Consider the following 26,435-nt stretch of genomic DNA (forward strand, 5'->3'; position numbering starts at 1 on the left):
GAAAACAGATCCACTCTGGTACAGCTAGATTGCCCCATCACCCCAAGCGGGAAGCTCCGCTCCTCCCTCCCAGCTCTCCATTTGTTTTGCTATGCTCCACTGTGGCTACGACAGCCCCTTTCTAAAAAAAGTGAAACAAGAAATTGTTTACTCCTGTGGCCAGGACTTCCACTAACGTAGGGCTGAGGTCTCTGGGCAGAGGGCTCTGCCTAGGGAGGTCAGAGCTAGGACCAGGAAACAAGAGGCTCTTGAGTCTCCTCCATCATTCAGTTTTCAGACTCTAACTCCATCCTCCTCCTGCACGTCCCCTCTCACCCATTGTCCCCGACTCCCACCTCTTACCTGTCCCTTGCCCTTTGGGCAGGTGCGAGGAGGAGGGGCTACCACGCTGGGACTAGGGGGAGGGAAAGGTGCTAAGAAGGGGCACCAGGGTATGGCTGGAGCTGCAGCAGCTGTTGACTCTGGGGAGCAGAATAGGCAGAGGGTGCCGACGAAACGAAAAACAGGAAAACATATGTGTGACTCTGGCCAGCAGCGGCGCGGGGAGGGGCCTGGAGGACGGGCTGGAGCTGGGACCCAGACCTCCCGCCCCCCTCTAGGCTCCTCCTCTTCCCTACCTCAGCCCCCCGAACTTCCTTGTTGCCCTACATTTATTCCCAGGGACTTGCAGTGACCTTCTCAGGGCCTTTACAACTCTTCCCCACAATTCCATTTCCTCTGCATCTCCCCCTGAAATACTATCATTGGTCCTGCGGAGGGAGGGCATAGGATCCATGGTTAGGGCAATAACGGACCTCTGTGGCCTCATCTCTAGTCTCAGTGCCATGTCAGCCCCCATGTAAAGCAACACATGCCAAGGAATGTCACTTGTGGGGGTACAGGTGAGCACATACCTAAACGCTAAGCAAGCCCACTCACAACTCAGGTCCCCAGTTGGTTCAGGTGATGTGTGTGTTGCGAAGGAAGGCCCCCTTAGGTGGCCTGGCACAGGGCTAATGAGTTGGCACCCCTCCAAACCAGGATTATTTAAATATTTGTTGAATGTTTATTTAACAAAAGCAGGGAAATACGATTTTCTGGGAATAAAAACTGTTAGCCTCCTTCTTTCTATTCAAAATTAGAACTTATTAAATGAATTCATTACATACACTTTCTGAAGCAGACAACTTCTTAGTAGCCATGTTAAACAATTTAAAATGTAGATACAGCCCTGGCCAGTGCGGCTCAATTGGTTGAGTATCATCCCATGCACCCAAGTTTGTCAGTTCAATTCCTGGTGGGGCACATGCCCAGATTTCAGGCTCGATTCCTAGGAGGGGGGGTAGGGGGGGGACACGCAGTAGGCAGCCCATCGATGTTGCATTCTCACATCGATGTCTCTCTCCCTCTCCCTCTTTCTCTAAAAATCAATTTAAAGTATTCTTTTAAATGTAGATACAGCATAAATCTCTCTCAGGGAGTGGCACTTCACAGTGTATGGTGCATTCTCAGAATTCCAGCTGTGACTGCTGCCTTTAGGCAACTAAAAGCTGGTCACAGGACTACATCGTGCAACCTGTACCTGCATGTTGCAAAATTATTCTGGAGACAGGCTGTCCAGGTAAGCAGTTGTTAAGGATCTCTCAGTGGATGGGAGCCAACTTACAGTTCACTAAGAGACAGAAGCCAGAGTCCACTGGCACCAGATGTCTGAATGACTCCAAGAATCATTTAGTGCCCTTTTAGAGCCAGGCTGTTGCCCGGCCGGCCTGCCCCTTCATCCTGCTCTGGGTTCAGGTCCAACTTGTAAATGAGGGAAGTCCTGCAAAGTCTGAAGCTGCCCCTGGGCTCTGGCCCCTGCTCTCTCACTCCACTCCGGCCACACTGGCCCTGCCGCTGCCACACAAGCATGCTCCGGACTAAGAGCTTTCGCAATTGCTGTTTCCTCTGCCTGGAACATTCTTCCCAGAGCTATTGTTCATTCCTTCACTCCGTTCGGGTCTGTGTTGAAACACCACCTAGCAGAGTCCTTCCTGAGGAGTCTCTGAAGAAGCTACATGCTCGACTTTTCTTCCAGGGCACTCACTACCACTCCGGAGTTGGGAGTTCATTGGTTGTCGAGTGACTCCCTCACTAGAATGCAAGCAGCAGCAGAGCTTTGTGCCCAGTACAGGGCACATGTAGACCAAGACATGTTTGCTGGAAGAATAAATGAAGGCATGAACAATGTTGTCCTCCCTCACACACACACACTGATTTCCTAGCCCGCCCGGCTCTGGGGATGCCCTTGAACTTGCCCTTCTGGCCCACCTGAAGAAGCTGCTGCTGCTCTGGTTCCTAAGCAAGGAATATTTGGAAGTGTTGGTACTTCTTTATAGTCGTGGGGTGAAAGGAAGGGGCAGGTATAATGTTCAGGTTTGCGGGGAGGCCTAGGATGATCTGAAACGGAATCTCTGGTTTCATTAATAGGAAAACAAAAAGGCGCTCCTCTCATGCGCTCCCGCAGGTCCGGAAAGCTCTGCGCTCGGTCGCACACCCAGGCTCGGTGACGCCTCCGGATGCCGGGAGAACAAAGTGCGGTGGCCGCGACGCGGTGAAAGGGCAGAGGAGACGGCAGGGCGCGGAGGCTCAGTCCACGCGAATGCAGCCGGTGGGTTCCAGAGAGTGGAGCCCCCCCGCCCCCCTTAAGCACGAACTCTTCCCAGACCCCGCTCCCGGCCCCCACCCCCGCCCTCGGCTCTCTCTGCCTTTCCGGGCGGCCCTCGCCCCGTCCCACGCCCCTCCGCCCCCGCCCGGCCGGCGGGCCGCTTCCACCTTTGCCCCTTTGCCCCGCTCCCCTCACCCGGCCACACTCCCCGCCCGGCCACTGCAGGTCAGCCCGCCGCCTCTTTCGCTCGATGCCCGCGGCCCCGGGATCGCGCCTTCCCATACCCGAACCTGCCGCGCCCGCCCTCACTGCCCATCGAGAGCTCGGTGCCCCCGGACGCACAGGTCTAGCTGCGGGAGCCGAACCGGTTCTGCCTGGGGGGGCCCTGGCCCCACCACCGGAGTCCCTTCAGTTCCCTCCCAGGCTCCATGGAGCTACAAGAGGGGGTTGTGCTGGGTACCCCTAACCCGCCCCCCGCCTCCTCCCGGCCCAGGCACAGCTGCGCGGTCCCCGGAAAGGAAAATGACCGCGGGCGCCCCTCGGCGCGCCCTCCGCCCGGGAGCGCTCAGCTGCCTCTGCCCGCCGCCCCAATCCTGCTCGAGCGGGCGGCCAGACGGGGGTCTGGGCGAGAGCCCCAAACCCTGGCAACCCCGCCTCCGGCCCCCAGACGAGCGGCTGCAACTGGGAGGGACTCAGGACTGCCAGGCCCGTGCGGAGGGCAGAGGGAGCCGCGCGCTCGGAGCCGGGGAGGTCCCGGAAGGGCGGCTCCCGCCTGGTCCTCCACTCCCCGCCCCCTCGGGGGAGCTGTTGCGTCAGCTTCGAGATCCCAAACTAAGGAAAGTGGTCTCCACCGGCCAGATGGGCGTGGGGCAGCAGAGCCGCCGCCAGGAGGCAGCACTGAACAAAAAATGTTCGGGCTGAGGGTGCCCGGGAGGCCGAGTCACCAAATCACGTTTCATCTGAAGCGTCTTAGAAGCAGCGTGGACGCCACAATAGAGGGATTTGCTGGGTTGGTTCAAAAAAAGGCACTTGGAAATGCTTCCACATGTTTTAAGGCTAAAGGATGACTTATAAATAATAGTTACCTTTTGTATACCTTTTGGGCACACTCGCTTTGCAGTTTTAAAGCCAACATTGCTACTCTGCGGAGATTCACAGAGCCACCCTCCTTCAAGACCAGTCTGGGGAAAAGGCACACTGCTCAAGAGACTTCAAAGCTATCAGGCAAGGAAAAGTAGTGTAGCCCTGGCGGGTTTGGCTCAGTGGATAGAGCATCGGCCTGCGGTCTCGAGGATCCGGGTTCGATTCCAGTCAAGGCCCCATGCTGGGGTTGTGGGTTGTGGGCTAGGGGCCTGTAGGAGGCAGCCAATCATTGATTCTCTCTCATCATTGATGTTTCTGTCTCTCTCTCCCTTCCTCTCTGATATCAATGAAAAGATATTTCTTTTAAAAGTAGTGGAGTCCGAGGTCATACTGATTTAGCAGAGATTTGACAGCCATGAGAAAAGAAAAGGAATATGGTACAATAAATTATGTAAATAATAAAATAATATGCAAAGCAATGTATTGTGTGAGTCGGTGCTTTCTAGCCATCAATTCCCACACTTTTTTGTTTGTTTCTTAATCCTCATCCGAGGATATTTTTTTCCACTGCTTTTTAGAGAGAGTGAAAGGGAGGAAGGAAGGGAGGGAGGGACAGAGACACACACACACACACACATATCCGTTGCCCCAGCCATGGCAGGGATCAAACCTGCAACCCAGGTACATGACCTTGACCGGAAATCAAATCCATGACCCTTCAGTGCTCGGGGCAACTCTTTAACCACTAAGAACACTGGGGAGGGCAATTTCCACACTTCGTGCTGAGCGTGACAGTGATTTGATCTTGAGCTGACCTAAGAAGGAAGATAAGGAAGGGATGTGAAATAAGACATTTCCCAAACCTTAGAATTTGGTCACAAGCAAGCAAAAAGGGGAAGAGTACAAAATGAGGCAGCTTTATGTATGCTCTTTCTCCAACATCATCATTATTCATCACAATGGTTAAAAAAGCACCTAACTTGCCTGGACAATGTTAGCTGTCAGTACTAGCTCGCTCTCTCTCTCTCTCTCTCTCTCTCTCTCTCTCTCCTCACTCATATTTCCTGCTATTTACAACCCATGGGTTGTCACCCTGCCACATCAAAATAACCACGTCAAAGGCTGAACTTGTCTTCCTTCCCAAGACCTTTTCCCTTCCAGATTTCCCAGTTTTCCTAGTCAAACTTCCTATCCTGCTCCCAGAGTTCTCCAGCTCTAGCTCCTTTATTCCCATAGCTATTGAAGTATTACACGTGTTCACTTCTACAGGTGGAGTTCACGGTGTCCGCCCTATTTGTGCACTTTCATGCATGTACCCTATTTTTTATTTTACAAATCAGTGGTATCCCACTACTGTGTGAGCTACTAGAATAGAGGGATGTTGCTGGTTCAGTTCTATAAACATTATAAAGATATAGCATTGGCCCTGACCAGTTTGGCTCAGTGGATAAAGCGTCGGCCTGCGGACTGAGGGGTCCCGATGTTTCTAGCTCTCTATCCCTCTCCCTTCCTCTCTGTAAAAAATCAATAAAATATATATTTTTTTTAAAAAGATATAGCATTGGTGGTAGTGCCAGCCTGTCACCTTTCTCGCCAATCTTAAATGTGGACACTGAGGTTATTTTTCCAGTGCTTGATTCCCCAACTATAAACTATGTGATGGGATTCCGGTGCTGTCTGCCTCAGTTGTCTGTCTCAGACCCTGCCAAAGGCACATGGAGCCCAGCTTAGGAAAGGTGTCACTCAGTAGTTATTGCAACTGTAAAACAATAAATCCACAGCCATATTTTGGTTCAATTTCCTGATCTCTGAAAACTACAGTCTGTATAATGATTACTTCCTGGACTGTCTTACCTACTTTACAGGTTTATTATGAAAACTGTAGAAACCATTTGTATACAGTGTTTTTGATAAGTGAAAACTGAGTGTATGAATGTAAGATAACAATGGTACTCTATTGCCTTATTTCCCTTGCTTAGTTTTTTGGATCCATCTGGTGTTTTATAACCAAGTTTCTTTTGTCCCTGTCCCTTTTTCTGGTTCAGCCCTAGCCTATACTATTCATATTGTTATCAAAATAGCTTCTTTTACTTCTTAAACGAGGATCCACCCTTCCCCTCTTTCAAAGCACAGTTCAGAGGCACCTCCTGTGGAAAAAGTTCCCAGTCTTGCAGAAGGAAATGATAATTTTTTTAAAAAAAGAATCAACCAATGAATGCATAAGTGGAACAAGAAATCAATGTTTTTTTCTCTCTCTCACTCCCCCCTTCTCTTTTTTTTTTTTTAAATATATTTTATTGATTTTTTACAGAGAGGAAGGGAGAGAGACAGAGAGTCAGAAACATCGATGAGAGAGAAACATCGATCAGCCGCCTCCTGCACATCTCCCACTGGGGATATGCCCGCAACCCAGGTACATGCCCTTGACCGGAATCGAACCCGGGACCCTTCAGTCCGCAGGCCGACGCTCCATCCACTGAGCCAAACCGGCCTCGGCCCCCTTCTCTTTAAAAAGATCAATTAAAATTTTTTAAATGTTTGCACAAATGTGATATATTAAAATTTTTTAAAATATATTTTTATTGATGTCATTGAGGAAGGGAGAGAGAGAGAGAGAGAGAGAAACATCAATGATGAGAGAGAATCATTGATCAGCTGCCTCCTGCACAACCCACATTAGGGATCGAGCCTGCAACCTGGATGGAGCCCTTGACCAGAATCCAACTCAGGACCCTTCAGTCCACAGGCTGATGCTCTAGCCACTGAGCCAACCCAGCTAGGGCTAAAGTTGTTTAAATGAAGAAATTAAGAATGACTTACCCAAGGCAAGTAAGTGGTTAAGAGGAAGGAGCTACGGATGTGGATTTGCCACTGACTAGCACCCACCTCACTCACAAGGTTGTGGCCGGGTGTGCTGACTGCTTTTATGAAAAGTGAATCAGACCCCAGCTTGGTACTTCTTCCCCAAGAAAGAAGAAGTACCACCTACTGCCTTGGCCACCTACTGCAGACCAAGTTTCCACCAGCACCACACGCTTCCCTTCCAGCACTCATCTCAGAATTAATACCACAGCGACGTGTGATTATTTGATGCCTTCTCTCTGTAGACTGGGAGCTCCCGCAGAATGGCGATGTCTTGTTCTCCATAGACTCTCCTGCACTGAATACGGTGCTGGCCACAGGCCTCCTCGGTTTTGTCGGAGGCCCTGGCCTGTGTGGTTCCTTGGCTGGGCATAAGCGGGGTGCCCCCAAAGGTCACCGGTTCGACCCCCGCCAGGGCACACATGGTTGGGATGCATACAGGAGGCAGCCATCATGTCTCTCCCTCCCTTCCTCTCTCTCTAAAAATTCAATAAAGCATACTTTAAAAACTGTCTCTGCTAGCCCTGGCCGGCTTGGCTCAGTGGATGGAGCATCAGCCTGTGGATGGAGGGGTCCCAGATTTGATTCCGGCCAAAGGCACAGGCCTGGGTTGCAGGCTCGGTCCCCAGTGTGGGGCTTGCGGGAGGCAGCTGATCAATGATTCCCTCTCATCATTGATGTTTCTCTCTCTCTCCTCTCCCTTCCTCTCTGAAAGCAATAAAGAAATATATTTTTTTTTAAAAAACTGTCTCTTCTGGATAAATGAGTGAAAACTGGAGCCTGAACTTTCTAATTCTCTCTAGGTTTGACTCTTAGGCTGGGAAAAATATGTTACAGTGATGAGAGGTAGTATAAGCAATGGTTCTCAACCTTCTGGCCCTTTAAATACAGTTCCTCATGTTGTGACCCAACCACGTAATTATTTTCGTTGCTACTTCATAACTGTAGTGTTGCTACTGTTATGAATCGTAATGTAAATATCTGATCTGCAGGATGGTCTTAGGCGACCCCTGTGAAAGGGTCATTCGATCGCCAAAGGGGTCGCGACCCACAGGTTGAGAACCGCCGGTATACAGTAACGTGTATGGTACCCCGCTGAGATATAAAATATAAATTTCAAAGAACCGCTGCAGGGAAGTCGTAGAAACAGTTCAGAGGACACAACTCCCACTGGGGGAGTCTCCCCCACCGAGGATGCATACGATGATCCACCGATCTGCTCCAAAGTCCCAGCCGCAATTTCGTCCTTCCCTTCCGTACAACGACCCAAGATGGCGGGGCCCGTGATTGAAAACCAGGTTCAAGATGGCGGCTCCTACTTCCCCCGAGGAGTAGCGCGTGGCCACTGAGGCCACGCCCACTCGGCGATGCCACGCCCACTTCCGGTCCCTGGCCCGCAGCATGGCGGCTCTAGGTGCTCTGCTCTTTAGTAAGTGGGCTGGGGAGCCGGCGCGGGGCGGGGGGTCTCGGACCCGGGCTGGCAGCGCGGCCCCTCTCTCACCTCTGCCCTGCTTTCCCCGCAGGTGTCCGGAGGCTGCACGGCAGCGCGGCGGCTCGGGCGGGTGGCCAGTGGAGACTCCAGTGAGTGTGGGTTTGGGGAGGATGGGGGTCCAGAAGCTGTGCTGAGTCCTAACCGAACGGTTTTCTCCTCCCAGGCAGGGCATGGCTGCCAACCCCTCGGGCTACGGGCCCCTGACGGAGCTCCCAGACTGGTCGTACGCGGGTGAGCGCGGATCTCCTCGGAGAGTTAACTCTGCCTCGGACCGTGCCCCCGGGAGAGAACGCCCCTGCGGGGAGCGGGTGGGGCCGGGGGTGTCAGGGTGGCGGTGTGTCCGAGTGAACAAGGTATTGAACTTTACAGGGGGAAGAAGCCCTGTTGTTTATTTTGTAAATTAAACTGGGCCGGTGGGAAATAAAGCTAGACCGGCTCCTTGAGGCTTGTGCAGAGCAGCAGAAGACAGTTCTGATTGGGGGCGCCCCGCCCCGCCAGGGGAGAGAGTGAAAAGACTTTCCTGTTTCTCAAAGGATGGGTCTTAGAAAGTTCTCCGTGCTGAGTGCATTATTGAAAATTTGGTACCAAATGCAGGGAGAGCTCCTGGAAAGGCTGCCAAAATGAGCATCACAGAGAGAGGAGTAGAAAAGTGAATAGTGAGGATGGTGGCCGCCCTTCAGAAAGGTCTCTTCCCTTTATTATTTAAAAAAAAAAAAGATACTTTTTTATGATTTCAGAGATGAAAGGAGAGGGAGAGAGAGATAGTAACATCAGTGATGAGAGAGAATAATTGATTGGCTGCCTCCTGCGCACCCCCCACTGAGGACCCAGCCCAACGCGGCATGTGCCCTGAAGACCAGGAATCCAGCCTCCCCGGAATCCAGCCTTCTGGTTCATAGGTCGATGCTCAACTACTGAACCACACAGGCCGGGCTCTTCCCTTTACTTAAAAAAAGAAAAAACAAAAATGTAAAATTAAAATAAAAGAAATATTAACCCTAGGTGGGAGAACCTTAGAAAAGTTGAAGCCACGCCTCATGCCCCATATAGGACTCCAGTTTACAGATAGGAAAATTGAGGCCTAGAAATGTGATCACCCACCAGGTAAGAGCAAAGCCAGGAGTAGAACAGGGCAGAGGCCAGGCCCCCTTCAACAGCACAGAGGCCTGAGTATTAATACCCTATTGGATTTTACACGAGTATGATTTTGCTTAATCGGAGAGTTGCTGCCTGAGGAGGATGGTGAAGGTTTTTTTCTACTTGTTATTTATTTACTGTAGGAAGCCTAGGATCTTCTTGAAGTACTATGGAATATTGGAAAGACTCTGGAATTGATTCTTTTTTGGTTGTTAATCCTCACCTGAGCATATTTTTCCATTGATTTTTTTTTAATATATTTTATTGATTTTTTACAGAGAGGAAGGGAGAGAGATAGAGAGTTAGAAACATCGATGAGAGAGGAACATCGATCAGCCGCCTCCTGCACATCTCCTACTGGGGATGTGCCCGCAACCCAGGTACATGCCCTTGACCGGAACCGAACCTGGGACCCTTCAGTCCACAGGCCGACGCTCTATCCACTGAGCCAAACCGGTTTTGGCTCCATTGATTTTTTAGAGATAGTGAAAGGGAAGGGGAGAGAGAGATAGAGAGAAACATCTATGTAAGAGAGATACATTGATTGGTTGCCTCCTGGACATACCCAACCAGGGCTGGGGATTGAGCCTACAACCAAGGTACGTTCCCTTCACCGGAATCGGAATCAGAATCAAACCCAGGAACTTTCAGTCTACGGGGGCCGATGCTGTATCCACTGAGCCAAACTGGAATTGATTCTTTTTTTTTTTTTTTTTCTTAAATATATTTTATTGATTTTTTACAGAGAGGAAGGGAGAGAGATAGAAACATCGATGAGAGAGAAACATCGATCAGCCGCCTCCTGCACACCTCCTACTGGGGATGTGCCCGCAACCCAGGTACATGCCCTTGACCGGAATCGAACCCGGGACCTTTCAGTCCACAGGCCGACACTCTATCCACTGAGCCAAACCGGTTTCGGCTGGAATTGATTCTTAATCTAGGCTTCTCTACTTGCTAACATTGTGGGTCTTGGTCAAGTTACTTAATTGTATCTCTCAGTTTCCACATCTGTAAAAAATACCTATCTCATATGGTTCTTGGAAGGATAAAATGAAATGACCAATGTAAACACCTGGCATACACAACATTGGTTCCCTTTACTGGTAAATAATATCTCTTTCCTGTCTTGTCTTCAAACGTTTGGGCAGAGAGTTCACTCTGTTTATTTCTTTGTTGAAAATGCCCTTATTAACTCCATTATAAACCATTGAGATAGTTTATAGCGAGTCTGCAGATATTTATGGAATTTTTATTATGTGCCTACACTATAGTGAAAGCTTAGCAATCCGGTCCCTGATCCCCAAGGAACTTAAAGTCTAGCTGGGAAAACAAAGCATGGACATTTTAAAAATTGAATGATAACACTTTAGTGCTCTGCTCCTTTCCAAAACGATTTGAGATGGCTAAATAAGGTTAAAAACAACAGTACAATAACTGTCCCAAGGCAAATAGATGAGTATTAAATGAGTGACATACACTTCTTTTTTTTCTTTTTTATTGTGATGAGAAACATATACAATTTTCCTTTATAGAGTGGTCCCCCTGATATTTCAAGTACCCCCCCCCCCCGCCCGTACATAGCTATTACTATTAAAATATTATTTTTTCTCCCATTTACCTCTCCCCAGTCACTCCCACCCCCCAGCACATGCCCTCACCCCCCCTAGTGTCTGTGTCCATTGGTTATGCTTATATACATGCATACAAGTCCTTTGTTTGATCTCCTAACCCCACCTTCCCTCTGAGGTTTGACAGTCAGTTCAGTGCTTCTCTGTCTCTGGATCTTTTGGTTCATTAGTTTATGTTGTTCACTATATTTCACAAATGAGTGAGATCATGTGATATTTACCTTTCTCCGACTGGCTTATTTCGCCTAGCATAATGCTCTCCAGTTCCATCCATGCTCTTGCAAATGGTAAGAGTTCCTTCTTTTTTACAGCAGCGTAGTATTCCATTCTGTAGATGTACCACAGTTTTTTAATCCATTTCTTTGCTGATGGGCACTTAGGCTGTTTCCAAATCTTAGCTATTGTAAATTGTAATATGCATGTCTTTCAGAAGAGAGTTTTAAGAGGTTAGAGAAGGGTTTCTGGGACAGATGGGGCTTGAGGTGGGCCTAAGGGTGAGAATTTGGCTGGAAGGAAAGGCAAGAGGTGTTTGTTATGGAGTTAGATGGAACTTAGCAGAGATTTGAGGTGAGTAGAACAGTGATCAGTTTGCTTGAATGGGGGCTTTATGAAGATAAAACAGGTGATTCAGCATTGCAAAGAACCTTGAACTCCAGGCTGATGAGGGCTGAGTGAAATACAATAGGAACATGCCCAGGAGCTTATTCTTGGTGGTTCTGGCATACTTCACCCTTGAAGATGAGGAACTTGTTTTAGGGAAATTTTACAGTGGGTGTGAAATGGAGGTGAGGAGCTAAAAACTGGTTTTTCCCTCATTTCTGTCTGCTTTCGCAAGGTGCTACACGCCATCCCTAACATTTGCCTTTTCTCTCACTTCTATCTCCAGATGGCCGCCCTGCTCCTCCAATGAAAGGCCAGCTTCGAAGACAAGCCCAAAGAGAAAAATTTGCAGTGAGTTGCTAGAGCCCCATCCAGGGCAACCTGCATGTAATCTGAGGGACAAAGTTTAAACTGTAATTTGTCTTGAGCTGTGTTGACACCTAAGCTAACATGTACCCCTCACACTGTTTTAACAGTACTGTGAGAAGGAAGGAATAGAGGGGGCACTCCTAGGGCAGGAACCAGTAGTAGACATTCTGCCACACGTTTTACTGTCTTCCCCACTTCCCATCCCAGGACCTGGCCCCACCCCTTCCCCAGTCAGCAGTGTCATTTTCCAGCTGAAACCTCGGACTTTGATCTGTGAATGAAAGGATATATGGTGCAGAGCTCAAGCCCCAGATGTTCTTCACACTGTTTCCTGTCTGTTTCAGAGACGAGTTGTACTGCTGTCACAGGAAATGGATGCTGGATTACAGGCATGGCAGCTCAGGCAGCAGGAGAAGTTGCAGGAAGAAGAACAGAAGAAGAAAAATGCTCTTAAACCTAAAGGGGCTGCTCTGAAGAGCCCACTACCACGTTAATAAAAAGCAACTCATCTCATTTTCCCAGCATTTGTTGTTGTTGTTCCCCATCCATCTTCAGAGCAAAAGAGCTTGGGCCCCAGGAAGAACAGGCTATAAGGGCACTGCCTGGAAGGACTGGCTACAGGCCCTCACCCCTGGCTCCCTTCCAGTTCAGGGGTATCTTGCTCTGGGATAGTTACCCCCTCCTTTGCAGGTCTTAGGACTGGCCCAACTTTGAGCAGTTACTGCTCTGCAAATATGAAAAGGGGGCCGCGGTTTACTTGGTCTTAGCCACCATTCAAGCTTTGAAAAATCTATACACAGCTCAGTCTGCATAGAGTTACACATTTAATAAATGTTTCGATGAAAAAGACTTTCCAGCTGAGGTCCATTTCTTGGCTAGCAACTGATGTCAGTTTTTCTAAACCAGATACATGGCCCAAGAGGATACCGACACTGGGAAGGCTGACATGGGAAGAACCAGACTTGGGTGTTGCATGTTCTAAAGATTTGGATCTTGGGGTTTCCCTGGTTCTGATTGAATCCTAGAAATTGGAGAGAGGACTGTCCTCCTGGCCCCAATTTACGTAGGGGGCCCTGGAGATACTCAACCCCAAAAACAGCCTTGTGGGTTAGGGATACCCCATATACCTCCCACAACCCTGTTAGCTGCCCCCCAAGGCCCAGGAAACCTTTTAGAGAGAGGAGCATCAATGGGCTGCCTCCTGTACGCCCCCTATTGGGGATCAAGCCTGAAACCCAGGCATGTGCTCTGAAGGGAATCAAACGCGGGACCGCTTCTTGGTGCACAGGACAACTCAATCAACTGAGCCACACTGGCTGGGCAAAACTCTCATTGCTCGTGGATTCTGTGTGGAAAAACCTTTGCTCTCATTACAATACAGAACACTGGACTTTATTTCCCATTTTCATGTCACAAACTTGTGTTAGTTCTGGATCTCTAGGATTTCTGGAGTTTCTTACCGGACCTAATTTCTGTCCAGCCTCCCAGTTATTCCTTCCCTTGCTTTCTTTCCCTCCCTTCTTCCCCCCAATACCTCCTTCCCTTCCCCTCTCTCTGACCAATGTAATTCTTGGGTCTTAGATTTCGCTGATGGCTGAGTTTTCTGTCTCCCACACTTTTCCTGCTTGTTGTTCTGCCTTTCCAGATCTAGTTCTCAACCTCTTATCTGTCTCCCTTTCTCAGCTTTAGCCTGCCCTCCCCCTTCCCTGCATACCTCCACCTTTTGTTCTCAGAGACTAGTCTGTCCTTGAAGGAGATTTTACCCTTGAAGGAACTGCCTCCTTTTCCAGGGTAAGGAATTAAACCCTGAAGTTCCAACTTCCAATCGCCCTTCTAACAATTGCACCAAACTCGATTTGCCTTTACCCAGAGTCCATGGCCTTGCACCCCTCTCCTCCCCAACCAGTTCTAATTTAAGGATCAGATTGCAAGTGGCATAGTAAGGGAAGCACATTTGTTTTTCTACAAGGATAGGACCCTCCCCCCCATCCAGTGTGGTTGTGGGGTTTGTTGATGAGTAGTTGGGTTTTGATATTGTTGTGTGTGTGTTTTTGTTTGGTTGGTTGGTTGGGTTTTTTTCTATTGATTTCAGAGAGGGAGAGAGAGAGAAACATCAATGATGAGAGAGAATCATTGATCAGCTGCCTCCTGCACACCCTGCTCTGAGGCTGGCAACCCAGGCACGTGCCCTGGAATCGAACTCAGGACCCTTCAGTTCACAAGCCAATGCTCTATCCACTGAGCAAAACTGGCTAGGGCTGATATTGTTTTTGTTTGTTTGTTTGCAACAGGGACAGAGGTGGTTGTCAAGAATAAGAGACAAAGGTTCAATTTGGTTTAGTCACAGGTCCCAACAGACAATCCCCTAACCCAGGTCTCAGGACATGGAAGACCCCCCAACACGTCCCAGACTCTGAACTTGTTTGCCCCAGCCACTGAGCCTCCCAGTACTTCCCAACTGAGGTGAGGCAAACGCTGAATACCAGAGGAATCGAGCCATCCAAAATATGCCTAGGGGGGAAAAGTTTCCCACATCCCGTCCCCTTGGACTCCCCCGCCACACACACACACACACACACACACACACACACACACACACACACACACACCACTCACAGTTTCTTGCTCTCGGCTATGGCCTCAACCCCTGGAGATGGCAGCCTTTACCACAGAAAGTCAACTTAGGTTTGGTTTTTCCTTTTTTTGGTTTTTTTTTACCGGGCTCTTGGCTGTAATTGGATTCAGGCTTGAACAACCACGTCCGCACCGGGAAAGGAGGGCATTGGGGCGTGGGCGGGAGGAGAGGCTGTGGGATAAAGGGAGGGACCAGAGGAGAGAGCAAGAGAGGGCTCGCCATCTAGTTCGCCGACTAAGCAGAAGAAAGACCAGAGAACGGAGGGGAGGCGACGAGCAGACAGCGCGCTCGGGAACCAGCGCCTCCTCTCCCAGCGGACAGCTCTCCAAGAATCCCAGCTCGGTGCCTCCGGGAGACAAAGGCGTCCGAGGGAGGGGCGGCGCGACCCCCAGGCTGGGCCCCGCCGCGGAGCCGCACGCCGGTCTGCCCGGACGGCCGCGGACCATGTCTCCCGCCGCACGGCCCGCCCGCAGCCCGCTGCTCCCTCTGCTCGCGCTCGCCGCCGCGCTCGCCCCCCTCAGCTCGGCCCAAAGCAGCTTCAGCCCCGAAGTAAGTGAGCTCCGCCGGCCCGGCCCGGAGCCGCGCGGCCGCGGAGGCGAGCCCGGGGTCCCCCGGGGGACAGCCCCCTTCGGGGAGGAGGGCTCTCCAGGTCTCGTTGGCTCCGGCCTGCAGGACCCCCTCCTTTCCCTTCCCCTCCTCATCTCCAAACTTCCCAGGCGATCCAACTTTTGCCTCCTCCCCCACCCCCGCCGCCGCCGCCTTCCTTCCCACTGCTTTCCTGGAAAGAACTTTACAGCCGGCCAGACCCTCGCCCACCGCCCCGGACCCCACTGCCCCAGTCCCCGCTCTGCGCCCTGCGCTCCGCGCTCCGCGCTCAGCTCTGGAACCAGTTGGGAGCCTGAGACCTATTTGGACTCCGCTCAGATCCCGCGCTGTCTTGGTTTCTTGTCATGTGCGAGAGTTTGCAGTTTCTGCAACTTTCCAGCCCGCCCGCCCGCGCTGACCGGCGCCGGGGAGGCCAGGAGGGCTCGGGAGGACCGTGGCCCCGGCCCCCCACGCTGCGGCCGCTGCCCGCTCCCCGCTCCCCGCTGCCCGCTGGCGCGCCCTCCACCCGCGCATCAGCGCCCAGGTGGGGCCGCGGGTGGACGGCGGAGCGGCCCCGGCCCCCACCCGCCCCCGCCTCCCGAGCGGATCTCTGGGTCCCGGCCCCCGAGCCCTGGCGTCGAGGGTCCCGGCGCTGGCGCCCTGGCCGCCCTTCCGTCCACACAAAGCTCTCCTTGTGAGCGGGGGCTCGCCGGGGCCGCCGCCTCCTCCCCTGCCCCCCGCCCCTCCGCGCCTTTAGGCCTTTTTTTGTTGTTTTTGTTCATTGTTTTTCTGCGTTAATTGCATGGAGACTGGGGACGTCGCATAGGGGGAGTGGGGAGAGGGCCTGGCCCCGGGCGCCCACACAGGTCTTGACCGACTCCGGTGCCCCCCACCCATTCGCCGACGTTGGCCCACCCGGCCAGGAGGAAGTCGCGTGGGAGTTGTCTGAGGAGGTTTTTCCTCTCTCTCCCTTTTATTTTGGGGTGAAGGTGGGAGACGGATTTGATCAGCGTCTTATTTTGGGACATCCCAACCCACTCGGCCCTGCCTGGGTGCCTGGGCGCGGTCTGGAGGGGCTGGGAAGTGCCCGAGAAGGGGGAGGGGATCTGGACTTGGCTCCCTCCGACCCCTTCGGCGCCCTGGTTCCATCCCCAAGGAACCATCTCTCCAGAAAGAACACACTCTCTGTCCTGAAGGGCTCTGAGGCTGAAAGGAAAAGGTGGCCCTAGGAATGGGGGTGACCAGGAAGTGTGAAAATCTGCCCTGTGGCCAATCCTGGCACTGGCCCGGAGGAGGAGGCGTCCTCTTTCCAGGCATGAAGTGTGCACTGAGGCCTGAAAGGAGAGCTCTCAACAGTAGGAGCCTGGGCATCTGGGGGCAGCCCACTGCCATCATGGCCTGCCCTGCCTTCTCCCTGCCCCTGCCCCGGTAGGCCCCCTAAGGGAGGGGCAGCAGCCCTGTCTCTGCTTTAAGTGGGTCATGGGCAGTCCCAGTGTCAGAACCACCCTTTGCTTCTGGGCTCTGGAGGGGTGGGAGGCAGAGAGAGGGAGGAGCAGGCCCAGAGGCTCCCATCCGGGCCTGCTGGAGAGCCAGAGATCGCCCCCCACACCCCCTCTACTCTTGGGCCAAAGGTGGGATGGGTTCCCTTGACTTTCCCTTAGGGCAGCAATTTTCAGCTGGCCTGCAGCATGCTGCGGCTCACTGTTGTGCCTGTGCCGCAAGAATGTTAAAACTCGCGCAATACCTGACTGTTTAGTCAGGGCCATTGACCTCTTTTCCCTTTGATTGTCAAATAACAAATGACAACAGCCAACACAACAATAGCCGTCCAGTGTGAAGGTATCAAAATTATACCTATTTGTCGGATCGGCAAAAAATATATTTTGTGGTGGGCCACAGAATTTTAGTAATTCGTTTATGTGTGTCATGAGATGGGAAAGGTTGAAAATCGCTGCCCTAGGGCAGTGGTCGGCAAACTCATTAGTCAACAGAGCCAAATATCAACAGTACAACGAATGAGATTTCTTTTGAGCCAAATTTTTTAAACTTAAACTATATAGGTAGGTACATTGTTATTAACTTAATTAGGGTACTCCTAAAGCTTAGGAAGAGCCACACTGGAGGGGCCAAAGAGCTGCAGTTTGCCGGCCTCGGTCCTAGGGGAATACCTTCCACCACTCGGTTTTCAAGACAAAGCCAACCAATAAAGTTCTCTGACCCAACATAGTTGCTCCCTCTCCAGGCCGAGCTGGGGTGGCCCAGGCCTCAGGCAGCCGGTTCCTTCCACCAGGCTCCGTAGTCCTGCACCAGCTTCAGAACAGCCCTCTCCTCCCTGCCGGGCACTCCGCCCTGCCCCCGCCCAGCCGCAGACACAGGAGTCCTCTCTTCTGTGGTTCCAGCCCCAGTCTCTGTGGTTCTTGCTTTGCTCAGAGCTGGCCCCTGTGAGGGGAGAAAGCCGAGGCGTGGAGGAGTGGGGCAGGGGCACCTCCTTTCCAAGCTTTGCCGTTCCCTTGACTCCAGGGATGTCCCTTTTTTGCCTAAGTCTCTGCTTTTAACTACTGGGTGTGGGGTGGAGGTCGTGGGTGTGAATGTTTTCATCTGCCTGCCTTCCTGAAAGACTCATCAGGGAGAGGGATTTATCCCAGAGCTCTTGGCTGTGGATTCTCCCCACCTGTCTGCCACGCACCCTTCTGTCATCCTGTCCTAGAATTCCCCTCAGGTTTGCTTCCTGAGGGTTGAGGAGGCCTGACCTCAGTCCTCCTGACTTCCGGTTCCGCTTAGGTCACTACTCCTTCCCCAAAGCTGAACTCCTACCCAGGTCATAAGCCTGGGGTGTATACCGTCCAGGTGAGACTAGGGGCACAGAGAGCTTCCTGAGTACTCAGGCATATGCCACAGCAGGCTTCCTGCAGGCACTAAGCTGAAGCGTCAGCCAGCACAGGTCAAGGCAAGCATTCATCTGTTGGAGAGCGGCCCATGCCGGCAGCACCCTTCTCTGCTCCCCTCTGGTGTACCAGGGGTTAAACTTCACGCCTTCTTCTTCTACCCTTGAGGTGGGGCCCTGGAGCAGGTGGTGCTAGGGTGACTCTGGCCAGGCCTGTTGGCTGGGGAAGGGCTGGGTTGTTTACATCTCAGGCCCTACCTCCATCATCCTTGGGGGATCACTTCCCAAAACCATGTTGCAATTCTCTATTTTTTTTAATTGTTTTTTTTTGTTTTTGTTTTTTTTGTTTCAGAGAGGCAGGGAGCGGGGGAGAAATAGAAACATCAATGATGCCTCCTGCACACCCCCTACTGAGGATTGAGCCCACAACCTGGGCATGTGCCCTGACCTGGAATTGAACCATGATCTCCTGGTTCATAGGTCGATGCTCAACCACTGAGCCACACCGGCAGGGCCCATTATTGCAGTTCTTGCCCCTGCAGGCTCAGGTCCCCAATCAGCTGCTCCTGAATCACCTCTAGCCCCTATGCAAGAGTACTGTTTCATCACTGGGGCGTGTGCCTAGAGGTGAAGGGCCACATGGAGATTTATCCTAATAACCTAGGGTGGAGGGCACAGCACCTAACACCAGTAGCCTCAACCCCTCCGCACCTCAAGCTCCCATCCCAGGCAACGTGCAGCCCCTCTGGACTGCTTAGGAAAGCAACACTGGATCAGGGACCAGCTGTCGGGGTAGCGTCTCCCTGTAGGAAAATCCAAATATTTTCATATCCCATATATAATTTGGTTCGTTTTACTTTTTAGGCTTTAGGAAAATATTCCATTGCTGTTACAATAAAGGTTAATTTTTTTTTTTTCTCAATGAGGTTTTACAGGTTTGTTTTGTTTTGTTAATCCCCACCCAAGGATTTTTTTCCATTTTTTTTTTGTTTTGTTTTTTGGGTTTTTTTTTTTTTTTTTTTTTTTTGTTTTTTTTTGTTTTTTTTTTAAGAGAGAGTGGAAGGGAGTGGGAGAGACAGAGAGAAACATCCATGTGAGAGAGACACATTAATTGGTTGCCTCCCAAATGCAGGACCAGGGATTAGGGCCCGGAATCAGAATCGAACCCAGGCACTTCAGTCCGAGGCGACGCTCTATCCACTGAGCAAAACCAGCTAGGGCTGCCCTTTCAATCAAACACCAAAAACCTAAACTTTACTTTAAGGAGCAGGGGGGAGGATTACAAAGGCCTGTGGATTCATTTGGTCTGGCCCTGCCAGGGCATTAGGGGTGAGTTAATTAAATGTTTGGTCAAATATAGCAGGCTAATTTTTAAGTTGATAATTTTGTATGGCCCGAGAATGATGTTATAAGTATTCAAATGGCCCTTGGCAGGAAAATGTTCCCCACCCCTGCTTTTACATGTCAGCATTATATTACACCATTCACAACGTACCCAAAATAAAAAAAATACCGTCACCGAGTATCCACCTCACTCCCAGCTCCCACTCCCCCTACTGCGATCCTTAAATGGACAGTGCAGGTCCCAGGCCCTGGGTCAGATGCCGTTTGGATGGAAACAGTGGCAGGATCCTGGCTCTGGCTGCATCACACTTCTCACCACCTGCAGAAGCCCCAACTTCCCCTATCAGCAGCCAGCCTCAGCCCTAGCTCCTTTTCTGCCCTCCTTTCTTTAAAAAATCTCAGCTCTGAGGTTCCTGGAGGCTTGGCATCCCCCTCCCAGGAGGGCCTCAGCCTCTCCCCTCTCTACCCTGAGAAGACATCTGAGAACTCAGTTAAACTCGGTTCCCATGAAGACAGCTGTAGCCAAAGTCCAGAGCTGAGGCTCCAAGAGGACAAGGCATACTGGGGCTGGGGCCAGAATTCAGGTCCAGCCCTGGAGTTCCTCCAGACCCACTGCCAGAGCCAGGCTGGAGGCTCATTGCCCTTTCCTCAGCAAGTGGAGGGTGCATGCCAGGTAACGTGAGGAGGCGGAGGCTTCCCTTGGGCCAGGTGGGGATGCTCTAAGCCTCATCCCTTTCCCTACAGGCCTGGCTGCAGCAATATGGCTACCTGCCCCCTGGGGACCTGCGTACCCACACACAGCGCTTACCTCAGTCACTCTCAGCTGCCATCGCTGCCATGCAGAGGTTCTACGGTCTGCGAGTGACGGGCAAGATGGATACAGACACCATGAAGTAAGTGCTGGACCCTGGCAGGGATTCTGCCCAGCACACACTGACAAAACGCTGAGCACCATAGAAGCTGCTACGTGAATGCCTGACGCCTGTCCCTGTACCTCATCGCCACATGCTGATCCCGAGCCTTTTCATTTACCCTAACCTTCCTCACACTGACCCTGGGCCCAGATAGTCCCCCTGTCCTCCAAAAACCTTCCTCTTTCATACACTATACTGACCCGTCTTCACACTTCAACTACCTCAGGGCCATGAAGCGCCCCCGCTGTGGTGTTCCGGACAAGTTTGGGGCTGAGATCAAGGCCAACGTTCGAAGGAAGCGCTATGCCATCCAGGGCCCCAAATGGCAGCATAACGAGATTACTTTCTGGTGAGTCTAACAGGCAAGTGGCCTCACATCAGGTTACCCTTCCCTATCAGTTGTGCTTACAGAGGCTCAGAGGCACCTTGCCATACTCACCTCTTCCTGGGATGCATCCTTGGGAGTGGGGAGGAAGATGGCTGTAACCCTGAGAGGGATACCGCCTGTAAGGGAAAAGGGGTACGCCCCAGGGCCAGAAAGCCAAAGCCTGAGGGTCCCTGAGCTCTCAGTACTTGAGGCAAAGGCATCTGGAGGTGGCAAAGGTGGCTGAGCAGCTCAGTCAGACTTGGGAGAGTACAGGGAAGGAGAGTTTTTTCCCTTGTGATCCTAACATACTCTAATCCTCTCCCCACGTGGCTGGACCTCAGCATCCAGAATTACACCCCCAAGGTAGGCGAGTATCGCACCTATGAGGCCATCCGCAAGGCCTTCCGCGTGTGGGAGAGTCACACACCGCTGCGTTTCCGAGAGATACCCTATTCCTACATCGAGAATGGCCATGAGCATGCCGACATCATGATCATGTTTGCTGAGGGCTTCCATGGCGACAGCACACCCTTCGATGGCGAGGGTGGCTTCCTCGCACACGCCTACTTCCCAGGCCCCCACATCGGAGGCGACACCCACTTTGACTCTGCTGAGCCCTGGACTGTTGAAAATCAGGATCTGAATGGTGAGCCCTGGGGAGAGTCAAAGATCATTTGTACAGGGTTCTCCTGCCTCCTCCCAAAACCTTATACCCCCAAATCTCAGGGCTACCCGGGACCACAAAGATCTCCCACAAAGCAGGAATCCAGTTTTAAACTATTTATATGTGGTTCCTTCTCTCGCCCAATAACTGACTCCTCAAAGGCTTCAAAGCCTCCCCATCACCCGCTTATCCAGACAAATTCATCCTGGGAGAAAGAGGCCCAGAGAGAGCCCTCAGCTTCCCTCAACACAGTCTCCTGGGCTTGGGATCTAGTCCCAGAGCACGCTCACCTCCTCCCAGAAGAGCACGGTGGTTTGGTGGCTTTTTTGAGTGGAAAACAGCAGGCAGGCTTGGGTGTGAAACTAAAGCCTCTGATAGGAAAGCTGGGAGCCTGAGGGAAGGGATCCGGCCGCCATCATAGTCTCTCTCCTCCCTCCAGGGAATGACATCTTTCTGGTGGCCGTGCATGAGCTGGGCCACGCCCTGGGCCTCGAGCATTCCAGTGATCCCTCGGCCATCATGGCGCCCTTTTACCAGTGGATGGACACAGAGAACTTTGTGCTGCCCGATGATGACCGCCGGGGCATCCAGCAACTTTATGGCAAGCAGTCCATGCCCGCATCTGCTCCTTTCTCTCTGCTCCTTGCCTGTGTCGTCTTGGCCTTCCTGTTTCTTCCCGCCGCCCCACACCCCCCTCCTGACTCTGCCTCTATCTGCTCCCACTTTTCAGTCCACCTCTTCTGTTCTTTCCTAGCTGATTGCTTCGGCCTCTCTCTTCCCTTTCCAAGGGCGTGGTCTGCCCATATGCCTGTCCTTTCCTCTCCCTCTGCCACCAAGTCTGAAGTGCTCCCATGTTCTCTGCCCCAGGGAGTAAGTCAGGCCCCACCAAGACGCCCCCTCAGCCCAGGACCACCTCCAGGCCCTCTATCCCTGATAAGCCCAAAAACCCCACATATGGGCCCAACATCTGTGACGGGAACTTTGACACTGTGGCTGTGCTTCGAGGGGAGATGTTTGTCTTCAAGGTGAGAGGAAGAAGTGGGCTGGTTTGGAGGGCAAAAGGGCTCCATGCCCGGGAGGCAGGGTGGCAACAGCAGCATGAGGACTAAAAATGAAAACGGAGGCAGTGGGGGAGCTTCGGGAACCGAATCTGAGGACTAAGTGACAAGACATAATGTACTCTTACGTCGACTGCCTCCCAGGAGCGCTGGTTCTGGCGGGTGAGGAATAACCAAGTGATGGATGGCTACCCAATGCCCATCGGCCAGTTCTGGCGGGGCCTGCCTGCATCCATCAACACTGCCTACGAGAGGAAGGATGGCAAATTTGTCTTCTTCAAAGGTAACCAGGCCTTAGTCTTTGGGTCTGGGGAGTCTCCCTGGATGAGCAGATTCCACCTGACTCCTCCAAAGACCCTAGAACCCAAGGGGACCCTCCATCCTGCCCTTCTGTCTCCCCAGGAGATAGGCACTGGGTGTTTGACGAAGCTTCCCTGGAGCCTGGCTACCCCAAGCACATTAAGGAGCTGGGCCGAGGCCTGCCTACTGACAGGATTGACGCCGCCATCTTTTGGGTACCCAATGGAAAGACCTACTTCTTCCGGGGAAACAAGTAAGACCTTAACCCAGGGGTGGGCAAACTTTTTGACTTGAGGGCCACAATGGGTTCTTAAACTGGACCGGAGGGCCGGAACAAAAGCATGGATGGAGTGTTTGTGTGAACTAATATAAATTCAAAGTAAACATCATTACATAAAAGGGTACGGTCTTTTTTTTTTTTTTTTTTTTTTTTTTTTTTTTTTTTTTTTTTAGTTTTATTCATTTCAAACGGGCCGGATCCGGCCCGCGGGCCGTAGTTTGCCCACGGCTGCCTTAACCCCTTGACCCCAGGCCTGCCTCCTCAGCTACCAGAGTCCCTCAATTCTGAGGAAGACCCACTGTATGCCTGGGTTGTTTCCCTGGAGAAGGAGTTGGCTGAGCCTCTGTTGTTGCCTAGCAACGAGCAGCCTCCATTGGGTGCTGAGTGAGTGGGATGTGACCGGGTCACCATTTCAGACCTGGTCATTTGACGCCTCCTGCCCCGGCACCGTGCCTCCGCTCCAGCAGCCTAGCACTGTCATTAAGGGCTGCTGGTGGCTCCTTACAGCCTGGCGCTCCCTCCCACCTTCCGCTGCTCTCAGCTGCAGGCCCTCATTACTCAAAACCCCTGTCCACAGCTGTCCTTACCTTACTGGTGACTTCAGTCCCGGGTCCTGCTACCCTCGGAGGAAGTGCCCAGTGTCCAACCACTTCCTTCCTCTCCTCTCCACCAGGTACTACCGTTTCAACGAGGAGCTCAGGATGGTGGAGAATGACTACCCCCAAAACATCAAGATCTGGGAAGGAATTCCTGAGTCTCCCAGAGGGTCATTCATGGGCAGTGATGAAGGTGAGAAGGGCCTGGGAAGTGTCTATGAGGGGAGGATCGGAACAAATAGTTAAGAGAGAGGAAGAAGAAAGATGGAGAGTATTGTGGGAAAATAATGACAATGATAATAAGGTGGAGCCTTTCCCATGGGTCAGTCACTGGGCTAGTGCTTTCCATGTGTCAGACCCCGTAGACCCCACCACTCCTCCAACCTGGTCCTAGAATTACCCCGTTTACAGCTGAGGAAATGCTGTTAGGAGAGGTTAACTCAGCCAGCCACACACTGACAGATTTTCTTTCTGCTCTTCTCTCTGGGTCTCCTGGATGCCGCCCGCCTGTGTCTTCTCTGCCGCCTTCTTGCTGACGCCTGCAGTCTTCACATACTTCTACAAGGGGAACAGATACTGGAAATTCAACAACCAGAAGCTGAAAGTAGAGCCAGGCTACCCCAAGTCAGCCCTGCGGGACTGGATGGGCTGCCCTTCGGAGGGCCGGCCAGATGGGGGGACTGAGGAGGAAACGGAGGTGATCATCATCGAGGTGGACGAGGAAGGCAGCGGGGCAGTGAGCGCAGCCGCTGTGGTGCTGCCTGTGCTGCTGCTGCTGCTGGTGCTGGCAGTGGGCCTCGCAGTCTTCTTCTTCAGACGCCACGGGACCCCCAAGCGACTGCTCTATTGCCAGCGGTCCCTGCTGGACAAGGTCTGACCCCCATCGCTGCCCGCCCACTCCTACCACATGGACTTTGCCTCTGAAGGCCAGTGGCAGCAGATGGTGGTGGGTGGGCTGCTCCCACCCCATCCAAGCTCTCTCCCCACCCCGCCTCCCTTCTCTGTTCCATGACTGGCCCCTCCCACCTCAACCCTGGCATTGCTTCTTCCCTAGATGGGTCCCCTGGGGGCTGAACAGGGGCCACCCCTTCCAGTCCCTGCCCCTCAAGGGCCCCTGTAGCTTGGTGTATGTCTAGCCCCATCTGAATGTCTTGGCTCTGCACTTGAAGGCAGGACCCTCAGACCTCACTGGTAAAGGTCAAATGGGGTCATCTGCTCCTTTTCCATTCCCTGACATACCTTTAACCTCTGAACTCTGACCTCAGGAGGCTCTGGGCACTCCAGCCCCGGCAGGCCCCCAGGTGTACCCAATTGGCAGCCTCCCACCACTCTTTCTGGCTAAAAGGAATCTAACCTTTTGTCGGGGGAGAACCTGAGAGAAGGTGAAGGGGTGGGGCTGCATAGCCACCGTAAGACCTAGGGAGGGAAGTTCAGAGAGGGTCAGCCTTTTCCACAAAGATCTGCCTCTCCCCCTCCCCTCCTTCTGCCCCCAAGAACTTCATGGAAGGAGCCTGAGCCATTATGGAGTGAACTGAGGCTGCAGAAACCCTTGACAGCCCTACTCTCCCAAATGTTAGCCTTGGATGCGGATGTCAAGTTGGAAGAGCTGAGGCCAGGGAGTGCAGTGACTGGGGTGAGTCTCTATAGGAAGAGACTCAGTCCGGAGCCCTGGGGGTGAGCCTCAAGGCCACAGAGAAAGAAGCTTGCTTAAATGCAGGCAGCTGGGGCAAGTGCCAGGGGCAGAGCAGTCAGAGGGGATAGCATGGCACCAAAAGGAGGTTCAGCAGGAGTGGACAGCTGGAGGTTGAGCAGGCCATCAGGGATGCACAGGGTGGACTGGTACCTGGGGGAAGGCACATTTTATTGGCGCTAGAGGAAGAGCCCAAGAAAGGCACACCTGCTCGCTTAGTGCCTTCCCTCTGACCAGATAGCATGGAGGGAAAGGGGAAGGAGCCCAGGAAAAGGAGCAAAGATGGCACATGTGAGGACTGGCAACTGGCCCTTAATGAGAGTAGCTACCTAGTTAGAGAGCAGAAAGCTCCCAGCAGCAGGCAGCACCGAGTCAGCAAGCCTCAGAGAGGGCAGGTGCCTGTGCATTTCTTGTTTCTTGGTCAGGTTACCTCCTCACTTCCTGATGCCCCCATCCCTCAGCCCATCCTATCTGTGTCCTGCCCTCCCCTCATCCCCACCCAGCCCATCCATTTGAAGTCTCCTTCAGCCACCTAAGGTGGTCATGGTACTGGGGACTTGGGAAAGTGAGAGACCCTTCTGGGAGTGAAAAGAGAGGGATGTCAGGGGTAGGGCATTGGGGGGGTTGGGGGAAAATGGGGTGAACGGTGCTGGCAGTTCAGCTAAATTTGTCTTGTTTGGGTTTTTTGTTTTGTTTAATGTATATTTTTATTATAATTATTATATATGAATTCCCTTCAAATCGTTCCTTTTTGTTAACAAGGGGCATGGGGAGGGATGGGGGTGGGGGGGCAGAGGCATTGACCCCAGGAACCTGCAGGGCGGGGCTGGGTCAGTGCCCTCTAAGGATATTTTTGACCTTGTTCAACCTTTCCACAAAAAATAAATGGTGTTTCACATTCCTTGTGTGGCTTCAGTTCTCTCATAGGGTGAACGGGATTGGCTATGAGGGCAAGAGAAAAGGAGAGTCCTAACCAGTTTGACTCAGTTAGAGCATCGGCCCATGGACTGAAGGGTCCCAGGTTCGATACCAGTCTAGGGCACATACCTCAGTTGCAGGCTCGATCCCCGGCCCAGTCAGGGTGCATGCAGGAAGCAACCAAATGATGTATTTCTTTTTTTTTTTTTTTTTAAATATATTTTATTGAGTCTTTACAGAGAGGAAAGGAGAGAGATAGAGAGCTAGAAACATCGATGAGAGAGAAACATCAACCAGCTGCCTCCTGCACACCCCCCACTGGGGATGTGTCTGCAACCAAGGTACACGCCCCCGACCGGAATCGAACCCGGGACCCTTCAGTCCGCAGGCCGACGCTCTA

At 52.2% G+C, this 26,435-nt stretch overlaps 3 protein-coding genes across 5 annotated transcripts in view; 2 read left to right on the forward strand and 1 right to left on the reverse strand.

Moving 5' to 3' along the window:
* SLC7A7 (solute carrier family 7 member 7) overlaps positions 1-491 on the reverse strand; it is a 34,226-nt gene extending 33,735 nt beyond the window's left edge. The window contains exon 1 of the mRNA XM_059707593.1: positions 343-491. The gene's annotated coding sequence lies outside the window, so the exon portion shown is untranslated. The remainder of the gene's footprint in view (positions 1-342) is intronic.
* Positions 492-7,896: 7,405 nt separating this feature from the next.
* On the forward strand, positions 7,897-12,650 carry MRPL52 (mitochondrial ribosomal protein L52). Of its 3 annotated transcripts, XM_059707565.1 has the most exons (5): positions 7,897-8,000; positions 8,095-8,152; positions 8,227-8,294; positions 11,718-11,782; positions 12,145-12,650. In XM_059707565.1, exons 1-5 carry the CDS (start codon positions 7,973-7,975, stop codon positions 12,292-12,294), a joined length of 369 nt encoding a protein of 122 aa, XP_059563548.1. In that variant the 5' UTR covers positions 7,897-7,972; the 3' UTR covers positions 12,295-12,650. The 3 variants fall into 3 exon arrangements, with proteins under 3 accessions (XP_059563548.1, XP_059563556.1, XP_059563563.1); XM_059707573.1 differs by lacking the exons at positions 8,095-8,152; positions 8,227-8,294 and having other exon boundaries at positions 7,958-8,000; XM_059707580.1 differs by lacking the exons at positions 7,897-8,000; positions 8,227-8,294.
* A 1,978-nt stretch (positions 12,651-14,628) lies between these two features.
* Positions 14,629-26,015, forward strand: MMP14 (matrix metallopeptidase 14). The gene is made up of 10 exons (XM_059707586.1): positions 14,629-14,984; positions 19,993-20,141; positions 20,389-20,511; positions 20,871-21,175; positions 21,633-21,794; positions 22,061-22,218; positions 22,396-22,534; positions 22,654-22,804; positions 23,505-23,620; positions 23,973-26,015. Exons 1-10 carry the CDS (start codon positions 14,880-14,882, stop codon positions 24,302-24,304), a joined length of 1,740 nt encoding a protein of 579 aa, XP_059563569.1. The 5' UTR covers positions 14,629-14,879; the 3' UTR covers positions 24,305-26,015.
* Positions 26,016-26,435: the final 420 nt, after the last annotated feature.

The sequence above is a fragment of the Myotis daubentonii genome, chromosome 1, assembly GCF_963259705.1.
Source record: "Myotis daubentonii chromosome 1, mMyoDau2.1, whole genome shotgun sequence".
NCBI classification, from domain to species: Eukaryota; Metazoa; Chordata; class Mammalia; order Chiroptera; family Vespertilionidae; genus Myotis; species Myotis daubentonii.